This window comes from Drosophila yakuba, chromosome 2R, assembly GCF_016746365.2.
Source record: "Drosophila yakuba strain Tai18E2 chromosome 2R, Prin_Dyak_Tai18E2_2.1, whole genome shotgun sequence".
Classification (NCBI taxonomy): Eukaryota; Metazoa; Arthropoda; class Insecta; order Diptera; family Drosophilidae; genus Drosophila; species Drosophila yakuba.
Window position 1 is genome coordinate 7,920,320 of NC_052528.2, and position 23,805 is coordinate 7,944,124.

A 23,805-nucleotide genomic window follows, 5' to 3' on the forward strand; every position below is an offset into this window, starting at 1 on the left:
AGTATGTGTTGAATGGCTTTGATTAAGCGCATACGAGTATATCGGAAAACTCTGTCTCGGCCAGAAGTTGGAAAATACAACAGGGCAGTTTTCAACTCACGGCAACTGCAGTTAGCCAAGTTGGATCTGAGTTGCGGTTGCCTTGGCTTTCAGTTGATCGCGGATCGTGGCTGTGCCAAGTTGCATTTTGAATTTTTATAGGAAATCGAAAGCTAACAGAGGATATAGCTGGTACTTTACTCTTGAAAAATACCATTCGCCAATTTTAAAGCCAATAAGCCAAACAGAAAATGACTACATAAAGACTTTAATCAAGACTAAGGCCTAAAACGTAAGTTTAACAAAAATGGGTCACAAAATCCATTTCGGTTTAAAATAATTATAGTTCAAGAACAGTAGACAAGACAGCAGTTTTTAAAAAAAAGGTGTAATAAAAATTGGTATATTAAGATTGCAGCCCAAACCAATAGTTAAATAATTGGGCGGACACCTCTTAATGGTCGCAACTTTGTATGAAACACTTGGGAAACCTGTCGCTAAAAGGTCTGTCCAAAAGACAATAGCCAGTCAAATTCCGGTCACGATCTTAGCATATTCACAGATTAAGCGTTCAGGTTGCAAGTGCAACCAAGTGCAGCGCTGCAGAAACAAAGAATCTGAAACACCAAGTGCAATAGCGACCTTCTGTCTTCCCGGTGTTAACTTTGATCTTTGGGGCTCAGTTGGTGCTTCGTTGCAACTAGCCAAGAGATTTCGTAGACATTAAAATTTATCAAGATATCGTGTAAATATAACGAATTATTAGTACAGTACAATATAATAAAATTAATAATAACAATAATATAATATAATGGTATATAGCAGTGACACAAAGACAATAAAGTGGTAGGCTCTATTATGAATTCAAACGAGATGAGGATGTAATCAAGACAGTAATGAGTGACGACGTGCATTGCCCTATTGCTTGAATAATATAAGAAAAATAAACCATATTTATTTTTATACATCCACAACACAGATTAAGTCCATATGGTTTGTAATTACCAACATTTAAGCGTGAGAATTATTAAATCTCTTTTAAAACAAATAAGTTTTATTTTTCGTTCTTTTCATATGAATAAAGTGATCAGCAATGAAGTTGCTAGCCCTGCCTTTATTGGTCTTTCTATTGACACCGGAGCCCAATGACGCGGCGCAAATTTTGGGCTTGTTTCAACATCCCGGAAAGAGCCACTTTGACTTCTTCCGACCCATGTTCTTAGCCTTGGCTGGGAGGGGTCACAACGTCAGCATGTATAGCTATTTTCCACTGGAGAAACCAGTGGCCAACTACACGGACTACGTCTTTCAAGGAATGCCTCTGCTCACGGACGTTGTTGACTTAAGGGTAGGTGAATGGAAGTTCAGATATTTTTCATTACCCTGAATTAACTATTGAATTGTAGAACTTTGAATCGGAATGGAAGCCCCTTGGACTGCCGTTCAAGGTGCTCACTTACTTTATGCTTCACGATTGGGGTCTGCGATCCTGTAAGGTCGCCCTGAACTCTCCCCTCATCACCCAACTGCTCCGGTCCCCCATTCGATATGACGTCATACTGCTGGAGCATTTCTCCAACGATTGCATGGCAGTGGTGGCCCACCTGTTGAATGCACCTGTAATCGCATTGAGTAGCTGTGCGATAATGCCGTGGCACTACAAACGCATGGGCAGTCCGTTCATTAACCCTATCATGCCCATGAATTTCCTGCCCTACACTGATGAGATGAGTCTGATCGATCGGCTGAATAATTTCATTCACTTCCACACCGTAAACACACTGTACAAGTGGGTGTCACTTTTCCTCGATCCTCAAGTGCACTCTTATCTGACTCGATTTTCCCTTGAACAGTTTGATTACCCAGCCAGCCACCGATGCCCTGATCGGTCAGAGTTTTGGACCCGGACTGCCGCCCATCAATGAGATCGTGAAGAATACAAGTCTGATGCTGATCAATCAGCATTACGCCCTAACCGGACCACGCCCCTATGCTCCAAATGTGATTGAAGTGGGCGGGCTGCAAGTGGGACCGATAAAACCACTTCCACAAGTAGGTTCAATCACTTCTTATACCAGTTACTAGGAGAGTAAAAGGGTATTCTAGATTCGTCAAAAAGTATGTAACAGGTAGAAGAAAGCGTTTCCGACCATCTACAGTATATATATTCTTGATCTGGATCAATAGCCGAGTTGAACTGGCCTTGTCCGTGTGAACGCCTCGATCTCAGGAACTGTCACGCCCACACTTTTGAAAAATGTTTTTATATTTGTTTATTACTATATAAGTAGTGTATATGTACACCCACAACCCGCTCAAAACTATCACGCCCAAACTGTGGAAAATTGTTAATTTACTTTTAATATTATTATTTCTTTTCTCAATTTCAACAGATATTCCAGAAAATGTTAAAATTTTTCATTCGCACTTCCACTAGCTGATTAACGGGTATCTGATATTCGGGGAACTCGAGCATTCGTTCTTGTTGTTCTTGTATTGTGGATTAACAGGGCAGATAATTTACTTTAGCTTACGGCAAATAAGAAAATATTCTCTTTGGAGTTGCCTTATTTGCCCAGATAACCTATTATCTTTAAGAATCGCATTACCTGTTTGTCTGTAGGTCACCAAACTCCTTATCAACCAATCACATTTTACTTAAATATGCATACAGCCCAAAAATAAGACAAACGATAAAATGTGGAAATGTGGAGTGCAGAGCTATAATATATTCATCATTCATTCATTCATCATTTGATTGCTTATGCTCTTTTGTTTTCCTTCGATTAGCCACTGTTAATTAAATAATCTGTGTGACAAAAAATAATCAATATAGCCAAAGTGAAGCTGCATTTAAATGAGATTACCAAATATTTAACGTATTTTAAAGTAGGTCAACATTTGATGGCATGCAATGTTTTTATACAAACGAGTGCTGGCTGCATAGGTTCAATTTAACCCAAATGTTCAACGTATACTTCTTCATTTCAGCACCTGCTTGATCTTCTAGATCGATCCCCCAATGGAGTAATCTATATCAGCTGGGGCTCCATGGTAAACAGCAATACTCTCCCTTCGGCTAAACGAAGTGCTCTTTTCCAAAGCATTTCCCAACTTAAGGAGTACAACTTTGTGATGCGCTGGAAAAGCCTAGACTCTCTGGAAAATAACAAGCCCACCAACCTCTACACCTTCGACTGGTTGCCCCAAAGAGATCTCTTGTGTCACCCGAAGGTCAGGGCTTTTATCACCCATGGAGGACTTTTGGGCACCACGGAGGCGGTTCACTGTGGAGTTCCCATGCTGGTGACACCTTTCTACGGGGATCAGTTTCTCAATTCCGGCGCAGTGAAACAAAGAGGTTTTGGAGTTATCGTTGACTTCCGAGACTTCGATACGAATCACATAACCAGTGGACTTCGTATTATACTTGACAAAAAGTAGGGGTTTCTAAGGAAGCAATCTATTCCAATTTCCCCGTATATTGTTTAATATTGAATTTGGCTTATTGTATTACTTTACAGATTCGCGGATAGAGTTAGGCGATCCACCGAAGCCTTTCGCCAGCGTCCCATTCCCCCTCTCGAGTTGGCCACCTGGTGGATCGAGCATGTCATAAAGTATGGGGGGGCTCCACTTATCCAAAGTGAAGCCAGACATATGAACTGGATCGTCTACAATTCCATCGATGTTCTCCTGTTCTGGCTGGGAATCTTATTTCTACTGATTGTCGCCCCGTGGAAGCTCGCAAAAATATTCATATCCGCGTTTGGTCGGGGAAAAATCTGTGACGATACAAAGGCAAAGACGCAATAAGTGCTTAGTTCAATGAACTTGAAATTGGAACACAGAAATTTATAAATGTCAGCAAAATGGTTCGCTTGTCGAAAAATCTTATTGCAAATAAAATATTTTACTGGGGCAAAGTATTTTTTAATATATGCAAAATTAAGCACATTTTTAATTAATGTTACACAACTAAGTTTTTTGTGAACGAAAAGGTCAGCAAATCAAAACTGATACTGACAACTGCTTTCACTTTTTAATTTATATAATCAGCTCTATTATTAACAGTGCCATTTCAACAAATAATTTCGAAATATTAAAAAATTAGTTTGCTACCCAAAGATCCCTAAAAATATGTATGCTTGTCGATCTTATCACCGATATATGTACCTTCCGTAAACCCAAAACAAGCCCCGTCGATTAATTGTAAACAGCTGGGGACCTTGGGGCAAACCACGCGTGCATCGGCTGATAATGAATCGGCAGACTTGTCTTAATAGACTTTCTACTGCCGGTAGTTAAGTCTCGTGTGCGCGAGGGCAAGCTCCCGCTCTTACTCTCCCAAATTTTCATTGTTGGAAAATTCATACGAGAAAGACCGAAAAAAGCTCCCTCAAGGCTCGTTGTTGTTGATTGGAAACCAAAAACAATCTAAAATAAGAGAGAACGCTATATTCGAGTTCACCGACTATCAGATACACGTTACTCATTTGGTGGAAGTGCGAGGGAGGGTTTAAAAATTAGAAATTGAGTAGAAATTGGGAAAAACAATAATAAAATGAAAACAACTTTAACAATTTTTCAAAAAGGATGCATACGGACAGACGATCGGAGAGACGAACAGCGAATTGGTTATTTATCCTAGTCAAAAATATATAATCTTCATAGGGTCGAAAACGCTTCTTCTACCGGTTACATACCTTATCTAGTATACTCTTTTACTCTACGAATAACGGGTATAAAAACGTTTTCACTTTTTTTTAGAAAATGAATAACGGCGTTTATATTTTAACCAATTAAAATAATTTAAATAAACTCTAAAGCAACCCATCTAGTTTCTCAATTATTGCATAATTGAGTTTCGGTTGTCTTAAGAAGTCTTAGAGATTTATAAATTTTCAAAATCAATGATAAAACTTTGGCTATAAGATAGCCAATTAACCAACACCGCCGAAGACTGAGATTGATTTCCGATCGCTGACTGAGCATTTTCGGTTGTGGACTCGCTCTTCGTCGAGCGTTGACCGAAAAGCTTTCATTCGGATGCATTCTCTGAATTTAGTCAGTCGCTTGTCGGCAGTCTAACAAGTAAGTAGGATTGGAAGGTGAGCAAAAACAGGATTTATTTCGAAACCGACGACTCCGCGTTTTGGATATTTGTGTGTGTATCCAGTTCAGCGGTTCAATTGAATTCCGGATGAAAGACCCTCACCAGGCGATAATTGGAAATTTTTAAGCGATTGCAGTGCCGTTCGTGATGCAATTGCCGTGGATTTTGTTGTGCTTGTGTTTTCCTTTGCTGCTTTCGCCCGCATTCTTTACATAATTTCCCTGCATTTCTCGCATCCGCGACATGCGCATTGCCGCCCACCGCCCCACTCAAGGTCGAACGAAAATACTGAAAAGCCAAGAAATCAAAGAGTCAACAAGTGTTTCTGTTTCTGCACAAGGTGCTACGCTCAGGACAATCTGTTCTATGCAGATTCCATTTCTAAATTCAGTTTTCAGATTTCAAATGAACACATTTCTTAAAAAGAACTCAATGTAAAGAAATCAGCTTATAAATTCATGTTTAAAATGTACATCTGTCTTAAAAAGTCGTCTAATGTGCTAGAACATATTCAAATTAAAATACATGACATTACGAACCCTTCTTAGGTTGTTCTATAGTTAATCTTTCATAGTTACACGGGTCAAATTGTACAATTTCCATTTTAAAACTAAATTCTTGCCAAGTGGTCTTGATTGCGTATTCGTGTTTAATAAGGAAACAATATAGTTTTTATTTTTAAGCGTTTCATTTATAACTAATAGAGTGTATTTTACTTAAAAAAGGGTACAATGTGGTCACCGCGGGTTGTACTCCTTTTCCTGGCCCTTGCACTTAGCCAACCAAACGAGTTGGTGGAGGCCGCTGGTCCGCTGAAGGTGCTGGGTCTGTTTCCCCATCCCGGAGTTAGCCACTTCCACTTCTTCCACCCCATCATGAAAGGTCTGGCCGAGGCGGGACATGACGTGAGCGTGGTTTCCCACTTCCCGGACAAGCATCCGGTTGCCCACTACAAGGATTTCCCCCTCACCGGGATGGACAAGCTCACGAACAGTGTTGATCTCAAGGTAAGTGAAAAGGGGAATACCAAGTACGTGCCGTAAACTATTGTCTGTGTTTAAACTAACCGATATGTTTTGTATTAATTGCCTTTTGAAGAAAGTTCGCCGAATAGTTTTAGATCAGAGATTTATTTATAAATATATTCATCCCGACTATTCAGAGTATTAAAAATAATTTACTATGTATTATTTAAACAATTTTATACTTTTAGTTTTTTGAGAAGCGCACATTCTACAGTCACTTCCAGGAGTTCTTCCTGCTGCACGAGTGGGGCAAGCAGTCCTGCAACCTAACGCTCCGTTCGGAAGCACTGCAGCAGATCCTCAGACGTCCGGGACGCTTTGATATTATCATCATGGAGCAATTCAACACCGACTGCATGATGGGGGTGGCCCACCAGCTCCAGGCGCCGGTAATCGCCCTGAGCAGCTGTGTGATGATGCCCTGGCACTACGAGAGAATGGGAGCTCCTTTGATACCCTCCCACATCCCGGCGCTCTTTATGGCCCAGTCCCAGCACATGGACTTTGGCGGACGACTGGCCAATTGGTTTAGCACCCATGCCTTAAATTGGATGTACAAGTGAGTCTCCTAATGTCTTTAAGAATTTCATGACATATTCAAAGCAATTATATGTTTTCGGTCGCAGATTACTATCGGTTCCCGCTGCCGATGCCATGGTTCAGTACAAATTTGGACACGACGTGCCTTCGGTGGGTGAGCTGGTGAAGAACACATCCATGTTCTTTGTAAACCAGCACTACTCGCTGTCAGGACCCAAAATAACGCCGCCCAATATCATCGAACTGGGTGGCGTACATATCCAGAAATCGAAACCCCTGCCCGCTGATCTGCAGCGCATCTTGGACAATGCCGAGGAAGGAGTGGTCCTGATCAGTTGGGGGTCAATGATCCGGGCGAATTCCCTGTCGGCGGCGAAAAGAGATGGCATCATTCGGGCGGTGGCTCGATTGAAGCAGAAAGTTATCTGGAAATGGGAGAACGAAACCTTGCCTAATCAGCCACCCAACATGTACATTATGAAGTGGTTGCCACAACGCGATATCCTCTGTCATCCCAACGTCAAGGTGTTCATGTCCCACGGCGGACTCATGGGCACCTCGGAGGCAGCTTACTGCGGAGTCCCAGTTGTGGCTACGCCCATGTATGGCGATCAATTCGTCAATACAGCCGCTTTGGTCGAGCGAGGCATGGGCACTATCCTGAATTTCGAGGACATAGGGGAAAACACGGTGATGAGGGCACTGAAGAAGGCATTGGACAAGAAGTGAGGGCTCCATATCATATTCTTTTATAGCCGAAACTTAACGTTCTTGGTTTTCAGGTTCCATGATGCTGCCAAGGTCGTCTCCCACTCTTTTCACCACCGCCCTCAGCAGGCCCTGCATACAGCCATTTGGTGGGTAGAGCATGTGGCCCACACAGGCGGAGATCCTCTGCTGAAGCCCAGTGCCGTCCAGATGTCCCGATTCGTGTACTACTCCCTGGACGTCTATGCGGTGTTGACCCTGGTTCTGGGCAGCATCATTGCCAGTTGGGTGTGGCTCCTTCGACTCTGCTGCGGATCCAGTGCCGCCCAGAAGTCTAAGAGGGACTAGCTCGAATCTTTTGTGCACAGCTTCGTTTGTGGTCTATGTGATATTTTATATGTTCTGTGTAAGACATTTTAATTCTAAAGACGCCTCCCCCACGGACTGTATCTAGATGTAATCCTAGTGACGCCAAATTAAATTAATGTTTGCTACGATTCGGTTTCTGAATGTTGTTTCTAGTACGAGAATGAAATCAAAAAATGTTATAGTAATTTACTCTCTCTTCAGCAATGTTAATAATGATGTATGTAAATGTAAAAAATGATGCCCAAATAAATAACTTAATTTTATATAAACGGTAGTAACCATTTAGTAGAAAGAAAATAATTGTTTCTAGTAAGGATATATAATTAAAATTTAAAATATTAAAATAACATTTTAAATATTTCCCTCTTTTTAAATGCTGTGCGTATCAGTAATAAAGAGAGATGTTTCTAATGAGTTACTCTTAAGTGCTCCCTGAAAGATTGAATTATGTATGTATGAATATATACATAAGTATATGTATGCTTTCGCCGCCTAATCGAGCTCTTTTTTACTCGTCGCTGTCAGTTGGTGCTCATCTTTTGATTGTTCCGGATCTATCTCCCCGTGTGAGCCGAACGTGTTGATTATTATTTCTGTTTGCTAATTGTAAAACGAAACAAGAGAGAACGCTATAGTCGAGTTCCCCGACTATCTGATACCCGTTACTCAGCTAGTGTAAGTGCGAAGGACAGTTTTTGGCGGTTTGTGGGCGTTAGAGTGGGCGTGGCAAAAAGATTTTTTGCAAATCGATAGAAATTTTCAAGACCAATACAAAAATGATAAAATATAAAAACATTTTTCAAAAGTGTGGGCGTGGCAGTTTTGGGCGGTTTGTGGGCGTTAGAGTGGGCGTGGCAAAAAGATTTTTTGCAAATCGATAGAAATTTTCAAGACCAATACAAAAATGAAAAAATATTAAAACATTTTTCAAAAGTGTGGGCGTGGCAGTTTTGGGCGGTTTGTGGGCGTTAGAGTGGGCGTGGCAAAAAGTTTTTTTGCAAATCGATAGAAGTTTACAAGACCAATACAAAAATGAAAAAATATTAAAACATTTTTCAAAAGTGTGGGCGTCGCAGCTTTGGGCGGTTTGTGGGCGTTAGAGTGGGCGTGGCAACATGAATCGACAAACTTGCGCTGCGTCTATGTCTCTGGAGTCTGTGTGCTTAGTCTCAACTTTCTAGCTTTTGTAGTTCCTGAGATCTCGACGTTCATACGGACAGACAGACGGACGGACAGACGGACAGACGGACAGACGGACAGACGGACAGACGGACGGACAGACGGACATGGCCAAATCGACTCGGCTATTGATCCTGATCAAGAATATATATACTTTATATGGTCGGAAACGCTTCCTTCTGCCTGTTACATACTTTTCAACGAATCTAGTATACCCTTTTACTCTACGAGTAACGGGTATAAAAATATCCGCATTTGTTAAATTTAGAAGTGCATTCCACAGCATGTAAAACTCATATCATCACAAAAATCGATTTTCTGAGGGCTTGAACTTGACCCTTTCCCCTTGCTTTCCAGCAAAATGTGTTGTTGGAGGGCTTTCTGCCTGCTGGCGCTACTTTCTCTGGTCGTTTCCAGCGACTCCCTGCAAATTCTGGGTCTGTTTCCGCACCCGGCCATCAGTCACTTCAAGTTCTTTCACCCAATTATGCGCGGATTGGCCGAGGCCGGTCACAGTGTGGATGTCATAGGTCCCTTTGAGGACAAAGACCCTCCAAAGGGATACAAGGACCACCTGCTACCGCCCTCCACCTTGACCGACACTATCAACTTAGAGGTGCGTTGTAGAGTCATCAAAAAATGAGTAGGTCAAAAAGTCGACGTAAAACAAATAGTGTGCATTAAGCATGTCATAAGTAATGTGACAAGTGAGTGGTGATGTTATTACTTTTCAAGCGATATGAACTCTGAAATGTGTATCGTATGTATTATATTTAGCTTTCGTCAGCGCTTATCTCAGCTTTAAACCTATCCTATCCGTACGAGTATAATTTTGTAAGGAACTAATTTTTTCTCTCGATTTACCAGGACTTCGAACGGCCTTATCGCTTCCTATTTCACTATATAGAGTTCTTTATTCTGTACAACATGGGAAAAGAGGACTGCAATACCACACTGCACAGCAGAGCCCTAAAAGAGATCCTGAAGAATCCTCCTGGTTACTACGATGTCATTTTACTGGAGCAATTCAATTCTGACTGTGCGATGAGTGTGGCCCATGTGCTCCAAGCTCCGGTCATTGCAATGAGCAGCTGTGCCCTGATGCCATGGCACTACGAACGATTTGGAGCCCCTCTGATCCCGTCATATATATCAGCACTGTTCCAGGGCCAATCCCAGGAAATGTCCTTTGCGGGACGATTGGGCAACTGGATTACTGTCCACTCCCTCAATGTGCTGTACAAGTAAGTGGTCTATACACTCGTATAATTAAAGGTTTCGACCATATCCAAAAATTAATCTTGTTTAGACTATTTACAGTTCCCGCCGGAAATGCCTTGATTAGACAAAGATTCGGTCCTAGAGTGCCGTCCACGGAGAACTTGGTGAGGAATACTTCTTTGATGCTGATCAACCAGCACTTTTCGCTCAGTGGACCAAAGCCACTGCCCCCGAACGTCATCGAAGTAGGTGGTGTGCACATCACTCCACCCAAACCACTGCCTTCCGATCTTCAGAAAATACTGGATAACGCATCCAAAGGAGTCATTCTAATTAGCTGGGGCTCTCAGCTGAAAGCGAGTTCTCTTCCCGCTGCCCGGCGAGATGGGATCGTTAGAGCGATTGGAAGATTGGAGCAGGAAGTCATCTGGAAGTATGAAAATGACACGCTGCCCAATAAACCACCTAATCTCCATATCAGGAAGTGGCTGCCTCAGAGAGACATCCTAGCTCATCCAAATCTAAAGGTATTTATGTCTCACGGTGGCCTGATGGGCACCACGGAGGCGGTGTCCAGCGCTGTACCCATTGTGGGTGTCCCAATTTACGGCGACCAATCGCTCAATATTGCCGCATTGGTGCAGCGGGGAATGGCCCTGCAACTAGAGCTTAGGAAACTGGATGAGAATACTGTCTATGAAGCGTTGACGAAGGCACTGGACCCGTCTTTCAAAGCGAGAGCGAAGGAGGTGGCCTCTGCGTACAACAACCGCATCCAGGGTCCCTTGGAGACGGCCATTTGGTGGGTGGAACATGTGGCGGAGACGAAGGGAGCTCCTCTGACCCAACCAAGCGCCGTGCATCTCTCCCGCTTTGTTTATTACTCCTTGGACGTATACTTGGTGGTGGCCCTAACCCTGCTACTACCTGTGATCATGCTCTTGGGATTAGTTCGAATGTGCAAGAGAAGAGAGCCCAAGGGTGACTACAAGCTGAAGCGCAAATAACCCAATCAATAGATTACTGTTTTGGTATTCAAGGATTGTTTCTTAATATGTGATATATTATCAGATATTAAACTACATTTTACCAAAACACAAACCCACACCTCTGTAAAGTTTAAAAACGCTATTAAGATTTATATAAAACAGTTCACTTTTAATTAAATACATATATACAAAATCAAGATCCCATCCCTTACAATTTGGCCTTATTGGCACCCGGGAAACCCAGACGATACAGAGCCACTACTACAGCTCCTCCCAATCCCAGATTGTGCTGCAGAGCCAACTGGGCATTGGGCACCTGGCGCTTCTCAGCCAATCCACGGAGCTGCCAGCAGAGCTCAGCACATTGAGCCAGACCCGTGGCGCCCAGAGGATGGCCCTTCGAGATCAAACCACCACTTGGGTTGACCACGAACTTGCCTCCGTAGGTGTTGTCTCCAGCGTCGATGAATTCGCCGGCCTTGCCCTCTCCACACAAACCAAGTGCTTCATACGTGACCAACTCGTTCGCCGAGAAGCAATCGTGCAGTTCCACCACCTGGACATCCTGGGGCTTGTACCCACTCTTGGCGAACAGACGCTGGGTGGCCAAACGAGTCATGTCAGTTCCAGCAATCTTCATCAAGCTCTTGTCGGCAAAGGTGGACGCCGGGTCGCTGGCCATCTCCATGCCCACAATCTCCACAGCCTGCTTTTCCAATCCGTGACGACGCACGAAAGCCTCGGAGGCGAGAATGGCAGCTCCAGATCCATCGGAAGTGGGACAGCACTGCAGCTTTGTGAGCACTCCCTCAACAACCTGAGGCGACTTCATAATCTGCTCCAGGGTGTATTCATCCCGGAACTGCGAGTAGCTAAAAGCAACAAATGGGAACATATAAAGCGACATGTGTGAGGATCAGCTGAATGCAATACAGCCATAGGAGTGGATGATGGTCAATGGTGTACTTATTTCTCGGTTTTTAGCGATAAGATAAGCGCACGCGTAAGGTGAACTTTCGACTAAACTTACGGATTATTGACGGAGTGCTTGTGGTTCTTCCAAGCGATCTTGCCGAAATGCTCGGGTTTAGTGCCATATTTCTTCATGTGTTCCTTGCCGGCATTGCCGAAAATCTGGGCAGCCATGGGACCAGCTCCGATCTCGGTCAGCTCACCCATCTCGGTGATGTGGCGCTCCATGGGATTGGCGCGATCAAAGTACTATTTGAGAATGAAATAATGTATTAATATTAGGTTTTGTAAGGACTGCACTATTGTACCTTTGAGGACAGGGAACCACGCTCCATCTTTTCGAATCCTAGAGCTAAGACGCAGTCAGAGTTTCCGCCCTCCACGATCTGCTTGGCCAAATACAGGGCACTCGATCCCGTGGAGCAGTTGTTGTTGACGTTATAAACAGGAATACCGGTCATTCCCACCTCGTAGAGGGCGCGCTGTCCGCAGGTGGAGTCTCCGTAAACGTAGCCGGCCACCGCCTGCTGCACTTCCTCGAACTTGATGCCTGCATCCTGGAGAGCTTTTGTAATGGCTTCTTTGGCGAAGTCCGGGTAACAAACATCTGCTCGGCGACCGGGCTTCTCAAACTGCAAGGAATTAGAAGAAAATGATCGGATAGATTTAAATTACCCAAGGCGGCACAAAGGTCAATCTTCCGCGGACGAACCTTGGTCATGCCCACTCCGATAACGTAAACTCTGGTCTTGGTCATTTTTCGGCTGTTTGTTCTCTGCGGGATCACGGATCGAACTTTCTGCATCGACTGAGGTGGATCAATGGGTTGCGGACTTATATACGATAGATATGATAAGACCAGCTCAGTCGGATCAGCTTGCTTCCCGCTGAATTAATTGTTCACTTTGATGCAGTTCAACCCATGTATCTGGATCTTTAAAAAAGTCTAGGTAATATTGTATGTATAAGCACTTCTATTGTTCGTTCATTAATTTTAATCCGCTAAAAATAAATAACTCATCACTATCAGCAGGGCCACCAGCTAAAATACAATTTTTAAATAGTTTTCAATGCTTTCAAAACTGTGAACTTATAGGATAACATCAGCAATGTTAAAAAAGGAACTGATTTACATATACATATTAATGACACATTTTTTTCTATTGTAATGGATTATCCGATTTGTTATAATTAATAGACCTCTCAATATTAAGTCTGAAATAAATTTTACAATTTGTAAATAACAGTTTTATTTTTCCAGGGCTGCACACTATTTTATGAAGCGGGCGCCACTTGAAGTGTGTTCAAACGAAATCTGGTCACCCTGTGCATTTCGGTATCGATAAGCGATAGGTTCAGTCGGATAAAGGCTCCTAATATCGCCAACAATCGCCTTTCATACTAACATTTAGTTAATTGCTCTCGAGCATTAGTTGTGGTATTACCTGTTTTATTTAAGATTCTGCAGTTGTAAAATGTCGAAGACCCGTGTGTACGTTGTTGGTGTGGGCATGACCAAGGTGTGTGTTCGAAGAACTATCAATTTGAGAGAAAAAATAAAAATAAAACCAAAGAAAGTATTCAAAGAGCGGCTTCGTCGGCCTGCAATTAGCTTTTATATTGAGCAATCTTAAGCAATTGGCGGACTTTGAACTGCGCTGCACTTAGTACGCTAATCTGCTCTCGAATGCTTGTGGCTCCATGCTATTATCATAAATATAATTATTATAACGACTATCAGAATCGATCCTTTGCCCCCTGAAGTGGCACGATTAGAATTTTAATACTTGTGTCTGTAAATCTCTGAGAATCTGGTATCAATCACTCTGTTTTCGTATCCCCTCTGCAGTTTGAGAAGCCCGGTCGTCGAGCTGATGTATGCTACCCGGATTTTGCCAAGGAGGCAATCACAAAAGCTCTCCAGGATGCGGGCATCAAGTACGAGGAAGTTCAGCAGGCGGTGGCCGGCTACGTTTACGGAGACTCCACCTGCGGACAGCGCGCCATTTACGAGGTGGGAATGACCGGTATTCCTGTCTATAACGTCAACAACAACTGCTCCACGGGATCAAGTGCCCTGTATTTGGCCAAACAGATCGTCGAGAGCGGAAACGCAGATTGCGTCCTAGCTTTGGGATTCGAAAAGATGGAGCGTGGATCCCTGTCCTCAAAGGTACAAGAGCGCTGTCCTCACAAAACCTAATATTAATACATTATTTCATTCTCGAATAGTACTTTGATCGCGCCAATCCCATGGAGCGCCACATCACCGAGATGGGTGAGCTGACCGAGATCGGTGCTGGTCCCATGGCTGCCCAGATCTTTGGCAATGCCGGCAAGGAACACATGAAGAAGTATGGCACTAAGCCAGAGCACTTCGGCAAGATCGCTTGGAAGAACCACAAGCACTCCGTCAATAATCCGTAAGGGTTAACTATATAATCATTGCAGTAATGCCTTATCTAATCGTGGGCCATATTTAACCCGCTTAGCTACTCGCAGTTCCGCGATGAATACACCCTGGAGCAGATTATGAAGTCGCCCCAGGTTGTGGAGGGAGTGCTCACAAAGCTGCAGTGCTGTCCCACTTCCGATGGATCTGGAGCTGCCATTCTCGCCTCTGAGGCTTTCGTGCGTCGTCACGGATTGGAAAAGCAGGCTGTGGAGATTGTGGGCATGGAGATGGCCAGCGACCCGGCGTCCACCTTTGCCGACAAGAGCTTGATGAAGATTGCTGGAACTGACATGACTCGTTTGGCCACCCAGCGTCTGTTCGCCAAGAGTGGGTACAAGCCCCAGGATGTCCAGGTGGTGGAACTGCACGATTGCTTCTCGGCGAACGAGTTGGTCACGTATGAAGCACTTGGTTTGTGTGGAGAGGGCAAGGCCGGCGAATTCATCGACGCTGGAGACAACACCTACGGTGGCAAGTTCGTGGTCAACCCAAGTGGTGGTCTGATCTCGAAGGGCCATCCTCTGGGCGCCACGGGTCTGGCTCAATGTGCTGAGCTCTGCTGGCAGCTCCGTGGATTGGCTGAGAAGCGCCAGGTGCCCAATGCCCAGTTGGCTCTGCAGCACAATCTAGGACTGGGAGGAGCTGTAGTGGTTGCTCTGTATCGTCTGGGTTTCCCAGCTGCCAACAGCGTGGTTCGCAATCTGACCGCTGCCGGTAAGGCTGCGACCAGTGAGGATGGCTTTAAGGTGGCACCCCTACTGAAACTATTGGAGCAAGCCATGCAGGAGGATAAAGACAATCTGATAGAAAAGGTGCGCGCCATTTATGGCTTTAAGGTTAACAACGGGCCCAATGGCCAGACCGGATTTTGGGTGATTGATGCCAAGCAGGGCAAGGGAAAGATCATCTTTAATGGAACACGTAAGCACATATTACGCATATAAAGCAAAGTACGATACTAAGGGTTTGGTTTTCTACTGCAGAAAAATGTGACGTTACCTTTATCATAAGCGACGATGATGTGTTTGAGCTGCTGACAGGAAAGCTGCCACCCCAAAAGGCCTTTTTCCAGGGCAAGATCAAGATCCAGGGCAACATGGGATTTGCCATGAAATTGATGGACCTGCAGCGATCCGCCCAAGGAAGGATCGAGGAGCTGCGCTCCAAGCTATAGGCTCCTCTTCTTGTGCAATGCAACATCTTGGTGGCTTTGGATCTGTTAAATCTAGTTATATCAATATATCCAGCATACGCTTTTTATACGACTTTTGTATTATTCTGTAGTGATTAAACTGTTATTTTCGCAATCGAAAGGTTGAATTATTTTTTGTATTCAAAAATCCGATTCAAGTCAAAAACATTTTCTAATTTTGTACGATCCGAATCTTTATTGTTTCTTCAACGTGTAAGCTGGCTTAATTCTATTTATATATGGTATATATATAGTATAATTATCAATGTGTGTATTGTTCTACGCACTTTTAAAACACTTTTCAAAAAAGTTGAGAAGGAAATCAAACTGGGACCTTTAAATTTATGGTTTTAAGGAGAACGAGTGTCTCTGGCCAATATGTGCATGCCATTTAAATATACACACTATAACAGTTAAGTGTACCAGCCTGCATTAAAAAACTTTCAAATGTTGTTTCTAAAAAGTGCTTGCGGTGTGGTTGGTGGTGTAAATAAATAAAAAACTACAATTCTATCAAGTGTCGCATTTTGAGCTTATGAATCTATGTTTCGTTATCAAATATAAGGGTGTTTGTATGTGAAGTTTAGGACTACATTTAAGCTTTTGGCTATATACAAAGGAAGATCTCTGGGCACTGGATGAGATTTTACGCAGTCAACACAAAACTGTTCTTACTTGTATCGAACAACACAGAATAACAATTCTCATAAAACTGGTATAGCTACATTCATACTGAATGTGTAACCTGATATACGGAAGTTTTGCGCTCCACTAAAAAAACTATATAATTGTATGCGCAACCTTTAGTAAGTGGTAAAATCCCTTTCAGAGTTGAGATCTTCCTTTAAAGAATTCAGCTACTCATATTCCGTTAAACGAAATTCCGAGTGCTTTTTTAATTTACAAAATATATAGTTTCACATAAAGTCCAAATAGGAGCCTCTACTTTCGCCCTCCTTCCTTTTCTTCTCCCAATTTCAAAAGCTATTATTGGAACCGGCGTATGAGGAAAGCGAACTATTCGTTGTTGCCGAGGATGTCGATGATGAGGAGTTGCTATTGGGGCCACTCCCCGCTGGCTTGTCCATGCTAGCTATGATGGATCCCAGCAAATCAGGTCTCTTCGTCGTGCCTTTCGCCATGGAGACGCGATTTCCCGAAGCGGAGCCTGCGATAATGATCTTGTGGGAGGGCAAATTAATGGTTTTGTAGGTGGGTTTCAACGGGGAAACTGCGGCTGATATGGGCATTGTGACACCACTGCTTTTGGTGCTCGGAGGAGGCGGTGGCGGTGGTGGTGCAGTGGCCCGTGATGGTGGCAATGGAGGCAAGGGTGGCAAAACCACTGACATTCTGGTTAGAGGCGTCAAAGAGCCCGGAAGAACCACTTTTACAATTTGACTGGGTGGCGGAGGAGGTGGTGCAGCTACAGTTGGTACTGGTGGATGGATAAAAGATTTTGGTATGGGCGCAGATGGCAGACTGGAGTGAGCACTTATAAGTGGTGAAGAAGTATTAGGCAATGGTGTAGAAACAACAGCTGGGGCTGGTTCTTTTGGAATCGGTATATCCATCTCTACAATCTCCTCGGTACACACTTCAGAGACCTCCTCTTCGTGATCAACGATCAATTGTGGTGTACTCTCCACAATAAGCTCGTTACCCACATCTTCAACCGGATCCCGAGGCGGCGGTGGTGGTGGCGCTGTTGCTGACAAAGCTGTATTGGAGGTACTGATATCACTTTTGCTGTCCGAAACGATCTTCACTTCTATCTTGATCTCGGGTTCCTTTTGATTTAGACGATGGATGAAAGGCGTCTGAGGCACAAGTGGCGGTGGCAGTCCTGACAGGATAGATGGCGCAGCTACAGGAAGAGTGCAAATAGGTGGTGCAGAAGATGGTGTGGCCATAGATTTCAGTGTAGCAGCTGCCTTAGCAACAATTGTGGGATTTGAAGCATTGGGAGCTGTGTCATTGTTTAGCCTGGGAATTTTGGCGGGCGATGGCTCACTCAAAGAGCTCTTTGCTGGCGTTGCATGTTTTTTTGGAGTTTCGATTTTCTTTTCTTTTTCCTTCTCCTTCTCCTTTTGTTTGCTTCTTTCCTTTTCCTTGTCTCTATCCTTCTCCCTAGACTTTTCCTTCTCCTTATCCTTTTTGAGCTTTTCCTTCTCAGGAGTTTCAACTACCGCCGCTTTGGTGAGCTTATACTTGTGCTCCAGAACCATTTTCCGCATATCGATCTTGGAGTCATCCTTGCTGGTCTTCTTTTTAGGTGTGCTAGCCCCACTAGTGCCGCTCTGACTGCTGCTGTTGCTGTTTGTTTCCTGTTGGCCCGGGGACGAACTTCCTGCAGCTGGCTGGTCGTCTATGCTGCTCTCACTAGATCGCCGCTCTTTGCCGTCGAGGTCAATTAGTTTCTTCTTAGTCCTGCCATCATGTGCCCTCTTTGATGGCGTTTTTTTGCCGCATTCGTCGTGGCTAATTGGGTTTGGCAGGATTGTTTGCTTTTCCTTGTAGTGAGGCGTTTCGGCCAGCACAGGGTTATTTTTCTCGTTAATCACCTCCTGGCCGGGATAATACTGTCGCAGTCGCAGGTGCCAAGCTTCAGAATTGAGAATTTTAATTTAAAAGAACGATTCAAAATATAAAAATTTCATTCAATCTCTTACCTACGCTCGTAACCGCCGTCACTGTGCGAAACTGGTGAATTATGTTGCGGGGTAAGAAGTATATATCATTGTCGCACAGCTGAATACGGGCGTATCTGACGCCCTCGCGGCGTAGCTGGTTAAGTTTGGCGTCCTCGATCCACTGTACGCACTGTGAAATTGGCGGCTCGTGCAGGTCCAGCTGCAGCATTTCCACCATTGTGTTGAAGTCCTGGGCGGCAAAAGCGACCACGTCTTTGGTGATGCGGTTCTGCGAGTCAGTTTGTCCACAGTGTACGGCCTTCAGTATGCCTGCGGAACGGTTAATGAAAACATAGCGCCGATTAGTCGATTTCAGAGTCAACATATCAATGCGAGGCAGCTCACCAACTGCTGCGGTGGTGATGCGTTCGTGGCCATGGCCTACGTGATCCGCATGCGCCTTGGTCCGATCCTCGATCATCGTCTCCCGGGCCTCCGACAATCGGGGCAAATATTGTAGGTTCCTCAACTCATTAATACGAGTTCTGCATTTAAATTGTGTAAGTTAATGATTTTTAAGAATATTTTTCCTAATGCAACTAACCTTTGCCTTTTTAGTGGAGTCTTGCTGTTCAACTCTGCTGTGGGGACCAACTGCTCACCAGCTCGGATCCAGAGGATGGGACCGTCGTTCGACTGACGAGGATCCGTTTGGAGTATGGAATTACAAGCCCAAGGCATGGTCTAAGACAAGAGAATTATATTAGGCAAGTGTTTTTTGCATTTAGCATTAAGTAGGTTTACCTTTCGTAAAAATGGATTCATTTCAATACGACCCAAAAGGTCTGGGAAGTATCCGCCCACCTCTTCGTGCACTTTGCCAACCAAACTGATCTGATGCAGTGGTCCATATCGAAAGGTTCCTTGGCAATAGTTGCGAACCACCTAAAGGTGAGATATTAGCAAGATTTATAAGATGTTTTTCTTGTTAACACGCCATGTATATCAATTTACCTGCTCGTTGTATTGCGACATCGTACAGGTCTCGATGTCGGAATTTCGTCCGAGAACTCCCGCCTTTACCGTCAGCGTTGAGTAGTTCTCGGCCATGTGCTCGAGAAGATCGGGTAAATATCTCGCCGCATCGTGGACAATACCCATCACGTGGTGGGCATACCCTTGTTCATCCTCGGCAAAGCACACCTCAAAGAACTCATCCACTAGCTCCTCCATTTCTTCTGGCGACAATGCGTCGATTTCATGCTGGTACAGGTGAACAATAGAGGCCCCGCCATTTGGATATTGCTCCACCTGAAAGTAGCAGCCGTACTTTAGGTTCTCCAAGCCAGCCGGCGGTTTCCGGTTGGGCCTCGGCGGCAGGCTCTGAACCGTTTGCCAGGGTCCAGTTGCTGGTGCATGCTGCAAGCACTGAACGCCCACGCTGGTTCGCCGAATCTTGGAGCGCTTGTAGCACTTGGAGCATTCCCGAGATGAAGATGAGGAGTGGCGAGAAGTTGAGGAGGAACTCTTGTGATGGTTGCTGGAGGATGAAGAGGACGAAGACGATAAGTAGGATTTGCGGCTGCCGCTACTTTGGCTGGAGGAATGATTGCTGGCCGTGGAGTTCGATCCCGAACTGGTTTTCGGAGCCGGTGAAGGCATTAGCTTGGAATTGGAGCCCTTGTCTCCAAAATGTAGCTGTCTGGAAACCTCATCTCGGGTTTTCGCTATTGCCTCGCCATTTACTAGAGGTTTGTTTGGCTTCTCCGTCGATTCCGTTTTGATTTCCGCTTCAGTTTTTATGAGGTTACTAAGTACTAGTGATGGTTCTGCTTCCCCTTCTAGTTTGGTTTCTACTGGTTCTTTTTTGATGACCTCCTCCACCTTAACCTGCTGCTCGAGAGCAGCAACCACCGCCTGAGGCAAAACAGGATCTGCCCCCGGATCCTTCGACTTTGAGGAGCTGTTCTGACTGCTCCGGCTGCTGTCAGAACTTCTCCGTCGATGCGAGTGCGAGGATGTGCTGGACGACGAGGAAGGAATCTGAAAAATATAGATTTTTAGTGTTTCGTTATTTTTGCTTTGATGAACAGGTGTATCTTGTAGTGGCTGCTACTGTTTACTTAGCACTATGTACACTGTGAAAATATATTATAAGCATGCAGTACATCAAATATGAAAGGTTCAAAGAATTTTGACACATTGTATTCAAGATCACGTCTCTTGCTATCAGCGATTTATTTGTAGTAATGTGAGTAAGTGGGTGGTAAGACCACGACAATAGTTTTCTTCGCAACAGCCCTAGTTTCACTGGAAATTGGACTTTACTTTTTAAAGAAATTTAAGTTCTGGAAATGGACAAGAGCGCTTAGTTCGAAGTTTGGGAGAATCAAACGATTTGTGCAACAACGAATGCTTCTGTTTCCGTTTGGTTTACGCACTTTTGAAACAGTTCCTGGACTCACCTTCTCCCGATCGCGCTCCCTTTCACGTTCACGTTCCCGGTCCCTATCACTGCGGTGATACTTCTTCTTGCTGCGCGATGAGCCGGACTTGTGGTCGGTCTCCTTGGAGGGTTTGGAGCTGCTCTCGCGATTCCTGTCGCGCTCCCGCTCCCGCTCCCTCTCCTTGTCCTTGTCCCGCTCCCTCTCCTTGTCCTTGTCCCGATCCTTGCTGCTGTGGTTGCTGCTGCGCCGATTCTTGTCCTCAGCCCGCTCCTTATCTCTCTTCTTGCTCTTGTGGCCGCGCTCTTCTGCAGGCGGCGTTGGCGAGTGGGTGGGTGTGCAAATCACATTAGTAGACATTAGATTCGTGCTCTGCGAATTTCGCTTTACTTTACCTGTCTTCTCGTCCGAACTTGTGCTTGTTTTTGTTGTCTCTGCCGAGGCGGTTGTTTTTGCAGTTGTTGCTGTGGTTGTTGTTGCTGTGGTTGTTGTTGCCGTGGGTGCCTCTGCAGTTGTTTTTGCCGCCGATGATGCTGCTGCCTGTTCCTCTTCAGCTGCTGCCAGCATTGTAATTGCATTTGTTGTTGGGGTATTTGCGTTCCCATCGCCTGACTGCAGTAGTTGTTGCTGCTGTGTGGGTAAAGAGTTGCTAGTTGTAGTTGTTGCTGTCGCTGGTTCCACTGGTGTATTTGTTGTTGTTGCTCCGCCCTCTGCGCTTGTAGTTGTTGGACTAGCATTTCCGCGGGCATTTGCGTTGTTGTTTTCCACTGCAGTCCCGTTGCTTACGCCCTTCTCTGGCGCCACCCGCTGATGGGAAACTGCGCCCGCTCCTTCCAGGGGCTTCTCTTCCGGTTTTTGTGCATTTTCCGGGGATTCCTTGCCGCCGTTGGCCAATTCTACGTTATTTTCGCCACCTCGAGTATTCTCCATGTGTTCGTGTGTGTAGTGGCACACACACGCGCGTAGGGGTGTGTGTGCGTGTGTTGCCCTACGCCTGTATTGAATATCGATCAGTCGGCCGTCTACGTGACGCCTCTCAGCTAGCCGTGTCTTTTATCTTACGCTCCGTTTGCAATTCACCCGCGCCCTCTTCCACGGGATTTTCATGCGACTGGCAGAATTTCCGCAGCGGCGTTTTCAGCGATTCGCGAATAGTTTTTTTTTGTTCTAGAAGCCGTCGCGCACTGTCGTTTTTCAACTCTACTCTTCAGATGTAGAGCGTTTATGAACACTGTTCTATAAACAGTGCTGTGTTAGGCGCCACCTAGCGGCAACCCGCGTACCAAGACCTGTGAATAAAAAATCGATGGAAATATCGAAACATCGATTTCAGCACTTAAGTGCGCCATCTATAGGCGATACTTATTCGGCGCGACATTTAAGTTAATTAATCGTACAGTTGGTAATGCTTTTTCTGTAAATTTATTAATGTAAAGATGTAATGTAATCTAAATTGTCGCACAGGTCTTTACTATTTGCTACTGCCTCTTGTAAAATGTTACTGTACTGATAAAATATATCAACACTACATAAACAGAATTCAAATTTAACATTCCGTTGGGCTGTTTTGCTCTTTTTTATCGGTTTGTTGCTTATAAGCTTTTATGATTAATGTCGGGACCTTAGCCAGATACTCCATGAGGGTCATTTCGTCTTTCAGAGTGTTCAGATACATGCGTTGAATGTTTCTGATAACCGGTTCAAGTATTTTAGTTACTTCACTAGAACTGTCACATAGATTTACGAGTTCTAGATTGTCTGGCGTAAGGATACTTAATTGGGGACTCCCGGCTGTGGGAACCACTGTTTTCTCAGTTTTCGTATCGGACGTAGCTCTTCTGCTCTTTTTTGGCTTGGCACTAAAGGATTTCTCATCGGGGTGTACTTCCTCCCTTTTATTCTTCACTTCAAGTGTAAACGCGTTCAAGGCCTCTTGGACTTCTATTTGAGACCGAACTGCTGCTCTGAGATCGTCTCCGCTTTTCGCACTGATCACTGTTACTCCGGACGGTTTCGATTTGGAGTCGTTGGAGGAGGAGCCCTTACTGCAAAGAGCGAACTTCTGGAATCGTTCGCCAACAGCCTGGCAATGAGCCTTGGCCGCTTTAAGGTGGTCAAATGAGTCTTTCTTTTGCTTCTGGTGGCTTAACCGAAGTGGAGGTTCCTTAACATTACCACCCCCTTCCCCCTCACCGTGCTCACTTTTACTAGATGGGTACGCTTCGAAGGACAGATTCTTATAGAGGAGGCGGTCCCCACAGCCTTTTTCAATGACTTCCTTCTGCTTCTTGCTATCATTAGGAAAATATACTGGACGAATTGGCTGTTTCGGTGTGTAAATTGGACTGGGTTGCCTCTCTACCTTCAATTTCGACTGCTGTTGACACTTCCGGTGAATAGGGTATTAAAAGTCAAAAATACAATACGCCAGAAGTGCTTACCTGTTGATTTTGGGCCGGTTGATAATTACCATTGGAACACTTTTTGGAAAACGTGTTATGAGCACGATGAAAGTGCTGTTCATGGTTAACAGGGGATTCACGATCTTTGCACGAATGTTTTTTATGATCGCAATGATGGTCTTGTCTTCTCTGATGTTTATTTGTTGTACAATGGTGTTTGCAGGTCTTAGGCATATTCTCTGTAGATTTAATTTTCTCCTTACGCGAACGGTATTCCAGGTCCCTGAATTTAAGCTGCTTATGGCCGTTAAGTGGCTGCGTTTAAGGCAATGCAACTATCAAAATTAGACCTTTTAATTCAAAAGACTCACTGGTGGATTTGGCGCCCCATGTTCCTTTACTTGCTTACAACATTTGTTGTTTTTCTCCATAGTCCAATATTAGGGTAAATGGACCAGGTTTACGAAAGTTATATTTTATATTGTCATGTATAGCCCCGAGTACTAGACCAAGTCTAAGCT

At 44.5% G+C, this 23,805-nt stretch overlaps 7 protein-coding genes across 12 annotated transcripts; 4 read left to right on the forward strand and 3 right to left on the reverse strand.

The window, feature by feature from the left end:
- The first annotated feature begins 136 nt into the window (after nucleotides 1-136).
- LOC6529621 (UDP-glycosyltransferase UGT5) lies at nucleotides 137-4,180 on the forward strand. Its single transcript, XM_002090579.4, has 6 exons — nucleotides 137-331; nucleotides 1,124-1,387; nucleotides 1,446-1,828; nucleotides 1,893-2,091; nucleotides 3,031-3,479; nucleotides 3,564-4,180. The coding sequence occupies exons 2-6, from the start codon at nucleotides 1,133-1,135 to the stop codon at nucleotides 3,853-3,855; spliced, it is 1,578 nt and encodes a 525-aa protein (XP_002090615.1). The 5' UTR covers nucleotides 137-331; nucleotides 1,124-1,132; the 3' UTR covers nucleotides 3,856-4,180.
- Nucleotides 4,181-5,031: 851 nt separating this feature from the next.
- On the forward strand, nucleotides 5,032-8,094 carry LOC6529622 (UDP-glycosyltransferase UGT5). Of its 2 annotated transcripts, none has more exons than XM_015196905.3 (5): nucleotides 5,032-5,133; nucleotides 5,881-6,162; nucleotides 6,369-6,739; nucleotides 6,807-7,445; nucleotides 7,503-8,094. In XM_015196905.3, exons 2-5 carry the CDS (start codon nucleotides 5,887-5,889, stop codon nucleotides 7,774-7,776), a joined length of 1,560 nt encoding a protein of 519 aa, XP_015052391.1. In that variant the 5' UTR covers nucleotides 5,032-5,133; nucleotides 5,881-5,886; the 3' UTR covers nucleotides 7,777-8,094. The 2 variants fall into 2 exon arrangements, with proteins under 2 accessions (XP_015052391.1, XP_002090616.1); XM_002090580.4 differs by having other exon boundaries at nucleotides 5,132-5,150.
- Nucleotides 8,095-8,293: 199 nt separating this feature from the next.
- Nucleotides 8,294-11,383, forward strand: LOC6529623 (UDP-glycosyltransferase UGT5). Of its 2 annotated transcripts, XM_015196906.2 has the most exons (4): nucleotides 8,294-8,363; nucleotides 9,334-9,592; nucleotides 9,844-10,220; nucleotides 10,286-11,383. In XM_015196906.2, exons 2-4 carry the CDS (start codon nucleotides 9,338-9,340, stop codon nucleotides 11,202-11,204), a joined length of 1,551 nt encoding a protein of 516 aa, XP_015052392.1. In that variant the 5' UTR covers nucleotides 8,294-8,363; nucleotides 9,334-9,337; the 3' UTR covers nucleotides 11,205-11,383. The 2 variants fall into 2 exon arrangements, with proteins under 2 accessions (XP_015052392.1, XP_039228897.1); XM_039372963.2 differs by lacking the exon at nucleotides 9,334-9,592 and having other exon boundaries at nucleotides 8,328-8,472; nucleotides 10,286-11,298.
- LOC6529624 (sterol carrier protein 2) lies at nucleotides 11,335-13,016 on the reverse strand. Its single transcript, XM_002090582.4, has 4 exons — nucleotides 12,871-13,016; nucleotides 12,467-12,790; nucleotides 12,217-12,407; nucleotides 11,335-12,058 (listed from the first exon to the last, which is right to left on the reverse strand). The coding sequence occupies exons 1-4, from the start codon at nucleotides 12,961-12,963 to the stop codon at nucleotides 11,395-11,397; spliced, it is 1,272 nt and encodes a 423-aa protein (XP_002090618.2). The 5' UTR covers nucleotides 12,964-13,016; the 3' UTR covers nucleotides 11,335-11,394.
- A 502-nt stretch (nucleotides 13,017-13,518) lies between these two features.
- LOC6529625 (sterol carrier protein 2) lies at nucleotides 13,519-15,926 on the forward strand. The gene is made up of 5 exons (XM_002090583.3): nucleotides 13,519-13,678; nucleotides 14,008-14,331; nucleotides 14,391-14,581; nucleotides 14,651-15,534; nucleotides 15,597-15,926. The coding sequence occupies exons 1-5, from the start codon at nucleotides 13,634-13,636 to the stop codon at nucleotides 15,785-15,787; spliced, it is 1,635 nt and encodes a 544-aa protein (XP_002090619.1). The 5' UTR covers nucleotides 13,519-13,633; the 3' UTR covers nucleotides 15,788-15,926.
- Nucleotides 15,927-15,978: 52 nt separating this feature from the next.
- Nucleotides 15,979-22,100, reverse strand: LOC6529626. Of its 2 annotated transcripts, none has more exons than XM_039372962.1 (8): nucleotides 21,945-22,100; nucleotides 20,904-21,876; nucleotides 19,453-20,481; nucleotides 19,243-19,383; nucleotides 19,043-19,182; nucleotides 18,844-18,983; nucleotides 18,478-18,768; nucleotides 15,979-18,410 (listed from the first exon to the last, which is right to left on the reverse strand). In XM_039372962.1, exons 2-8 carry the CDS (start codon nucleotides 21,810-21,812, stop codon nucleotides 16,783-16,785), a joined length of 4,278 nt encoding a protein of 1,425 aa, XP_039228896.1. In that variant the 5' UTR covers nucleotides 21,813-21,876; nucleotides 21,945-22,100; the 3' UTR covers nucleotides 15,979-16,782. The 2 variants fall into 2 exon arrangements, with proteins under 2 accessions (XP_039228896.1, XP_002090620.1); XM_002090584.4 differs by having other exon boundaries at nucleotides 20,904-21,190; nucleotides 21,278-22,099.
- A 188-nt stretch (nucleotides 22,101-22,288) lies between these two features.
- Nucleotides 22,289-23,798, reverse strand: LOC26535569. 3 transcript variants are annotated; one of them, XM_039372965.1, is made up of 3 exons: nucleotides 23,656-23,798; nucleotides 23,324-23,599; nucleotides 22,289-23,256 (listed from the first exon to the last, which is right to left on the reverse strand). In XM_039372965.1, the coding sequence occupies exons 1-3, from the start codon at nucleotides 23,713-23,715 to the stop codon at nucleotides 22,429-22,431; spliced, it is 1,164 nt and encodes a 387-aa protein (XP_039228899.1). In that variant the 5' UTR covers nucleotides 23,716-23,798; the 3' UTR covers nucleotides 22,289-22,428. The 3 variants fall into 3 exon arrangements, with proteins under 3 accessions (XP_039228899.1, XP_015052912.1, XP_015052911.1); XM_015197426.2 differs by having other exon boundaries at nucleotides 22,289-23,259; XM_015197425.2 differs by having other exon boundaries at nucleotides 22,289-23,268.
- Between the last annotated feature and the right edge of the window lie 7 nt (nucleotides 23,799-23,805).

Coding starts and splice junctions, on each gene's coding strand:
- LOC6529621 (XM_002090579.4), top strand. CDS start 1,133: ATGAAGTTGCTAGCCCTGCCTTTATTGGTCTTTCTATTGACACCGGAG. Junction 1,388..1,445: donor CGGACGTTGTTGACTTAAGG/GTAGGTGAATGG, acceptor ATTGAATTGTAG/AACTTTGAATCGGAATGGAA. Junction 2,092..3,030: donor CGATAAAACCACTTCCACAA/GTAGGTTCAATC, acceptor TCTTCATTTCAG/CACCTGCTTGATCTTCTAGA.
- LOC6529622 (XM_015196905.3), top strand. CDS start 5,887: ATGTGGTCACCGCGGGTTGTACTCCTTTTCCTGGCCCTTGCACTTAGC. Junction 6,740..6,806: donor GCCTTAAATTGGATGTACAA/GTGAGTCTCCTA, acceptor TTTCGGTCGCAG/ATTACTATCGGTTCCCGCTG. Junction 7,446..7,502: donor AAGAAGGCATTGGACAAGAA/GTGAGGGCTCCA, acceptor CTTGGTTTTCAG/GTTCCATGATGCTGCCAAGG.
- LOC6529623 (XM_015196906.2), top strand. CDS start 9,338: ATGTGTTGTTGGAGGGCTTTCTGCCTGCTGGCGCTACTTTCTCTGGTC. Junction 9,593..9,843: donor CCGACACTATCAACTTAGAG/GTGCGTTGTAGA, acceptor TCGATTTACCAG/GACTTCGAACGGCCTTATCG. Junction 10,221..10,285: donor TCCCTCAATGTGCTGTACAA/GTAAGTGGTCTA, acceptor AATCTTGTTTAG/ACTATTTACAGTTCCCGCCG.
- LOC6529624 (XM_002090582.4), bottom strand. CDS start 12,963: ATGCAGAAAGTTCGATCCGTGATCCCGCAGAGAACAAACAGCCGAAAA. Junction 12,791..12,870: donor TCGGAGTGGGCATGACCAAG/GTTCGTCCGCGG, acceptor AATTCCTTGCAG/TTTGAGAAGCCCGGTCGCCG. Junction 12,059..12,216: donor AAGCACTCCGTCAATAATCC/GTAAGTTTAGTC, acceptor TGTTGCTTTTAG/CTACTCGCAGTTCCGGGATG.
- LOC6529625 (XM_002090583.3), top strand. CDS start 13,634: ATGTCGAAGACCCGTGTGTACGTTGTTGGTGTGGGCATGACCAAG. Junction 14,332..14,390: donor GTGGATCCCTGTCCTCAAAG/GTACAAGAGCGC, acceptor ATTCTCGAATAG/TACTTTGATCGCGCCAATCC. Junction 15,535..15,596: donor GATCATCTTTAATGGAACAC/GTAAGCACATAT, acceptor TTTCTACTGCAG/AAAAATGTGACGTTACCTTT.
- LOC6529626 (XM_039372962.1), bottom strand. CDS start 21,812: ATGGAGAATACTCGAGGTGGCGAAAATAACGTAGAATTGGCCAACGGC. Junction 18,984..19,042: donor ACTCCACTAAAAAGGCAAAG/GTTAGTTGCATT, acceptor ATTTAAATGCAG/AACTCGTATTAATGAGTTGA. Junction 18,411..18,477: donor GACGGCGGTTACGAGCGTAG/GTAAGAGATTGA, acceptor TCAATTCTGAAG/CTTGGCACCTGCGACTGCGA.
- LOC26535569 (XM_015197425.2), bottom strand. CDS start 23,715: ATGGAGAAAAACAACAAATGTTGTAAGCAAGTAAAGGAACATGGGGCG. Junction 23,600..23,655: donor ATGGGGCGCCAAATCCACCA/GTGAGTCTTTTG, acceptor CCTTAAACGCAG/CCACTTAACGGCCATAAGCA. Junction 23,269..23,323: donor AACCGGCCCAAAATCAACAG/GTAAGCACTTCT, acceptor ATTCACCGGAAG/TGTCAACAGCAGTCGAAATT.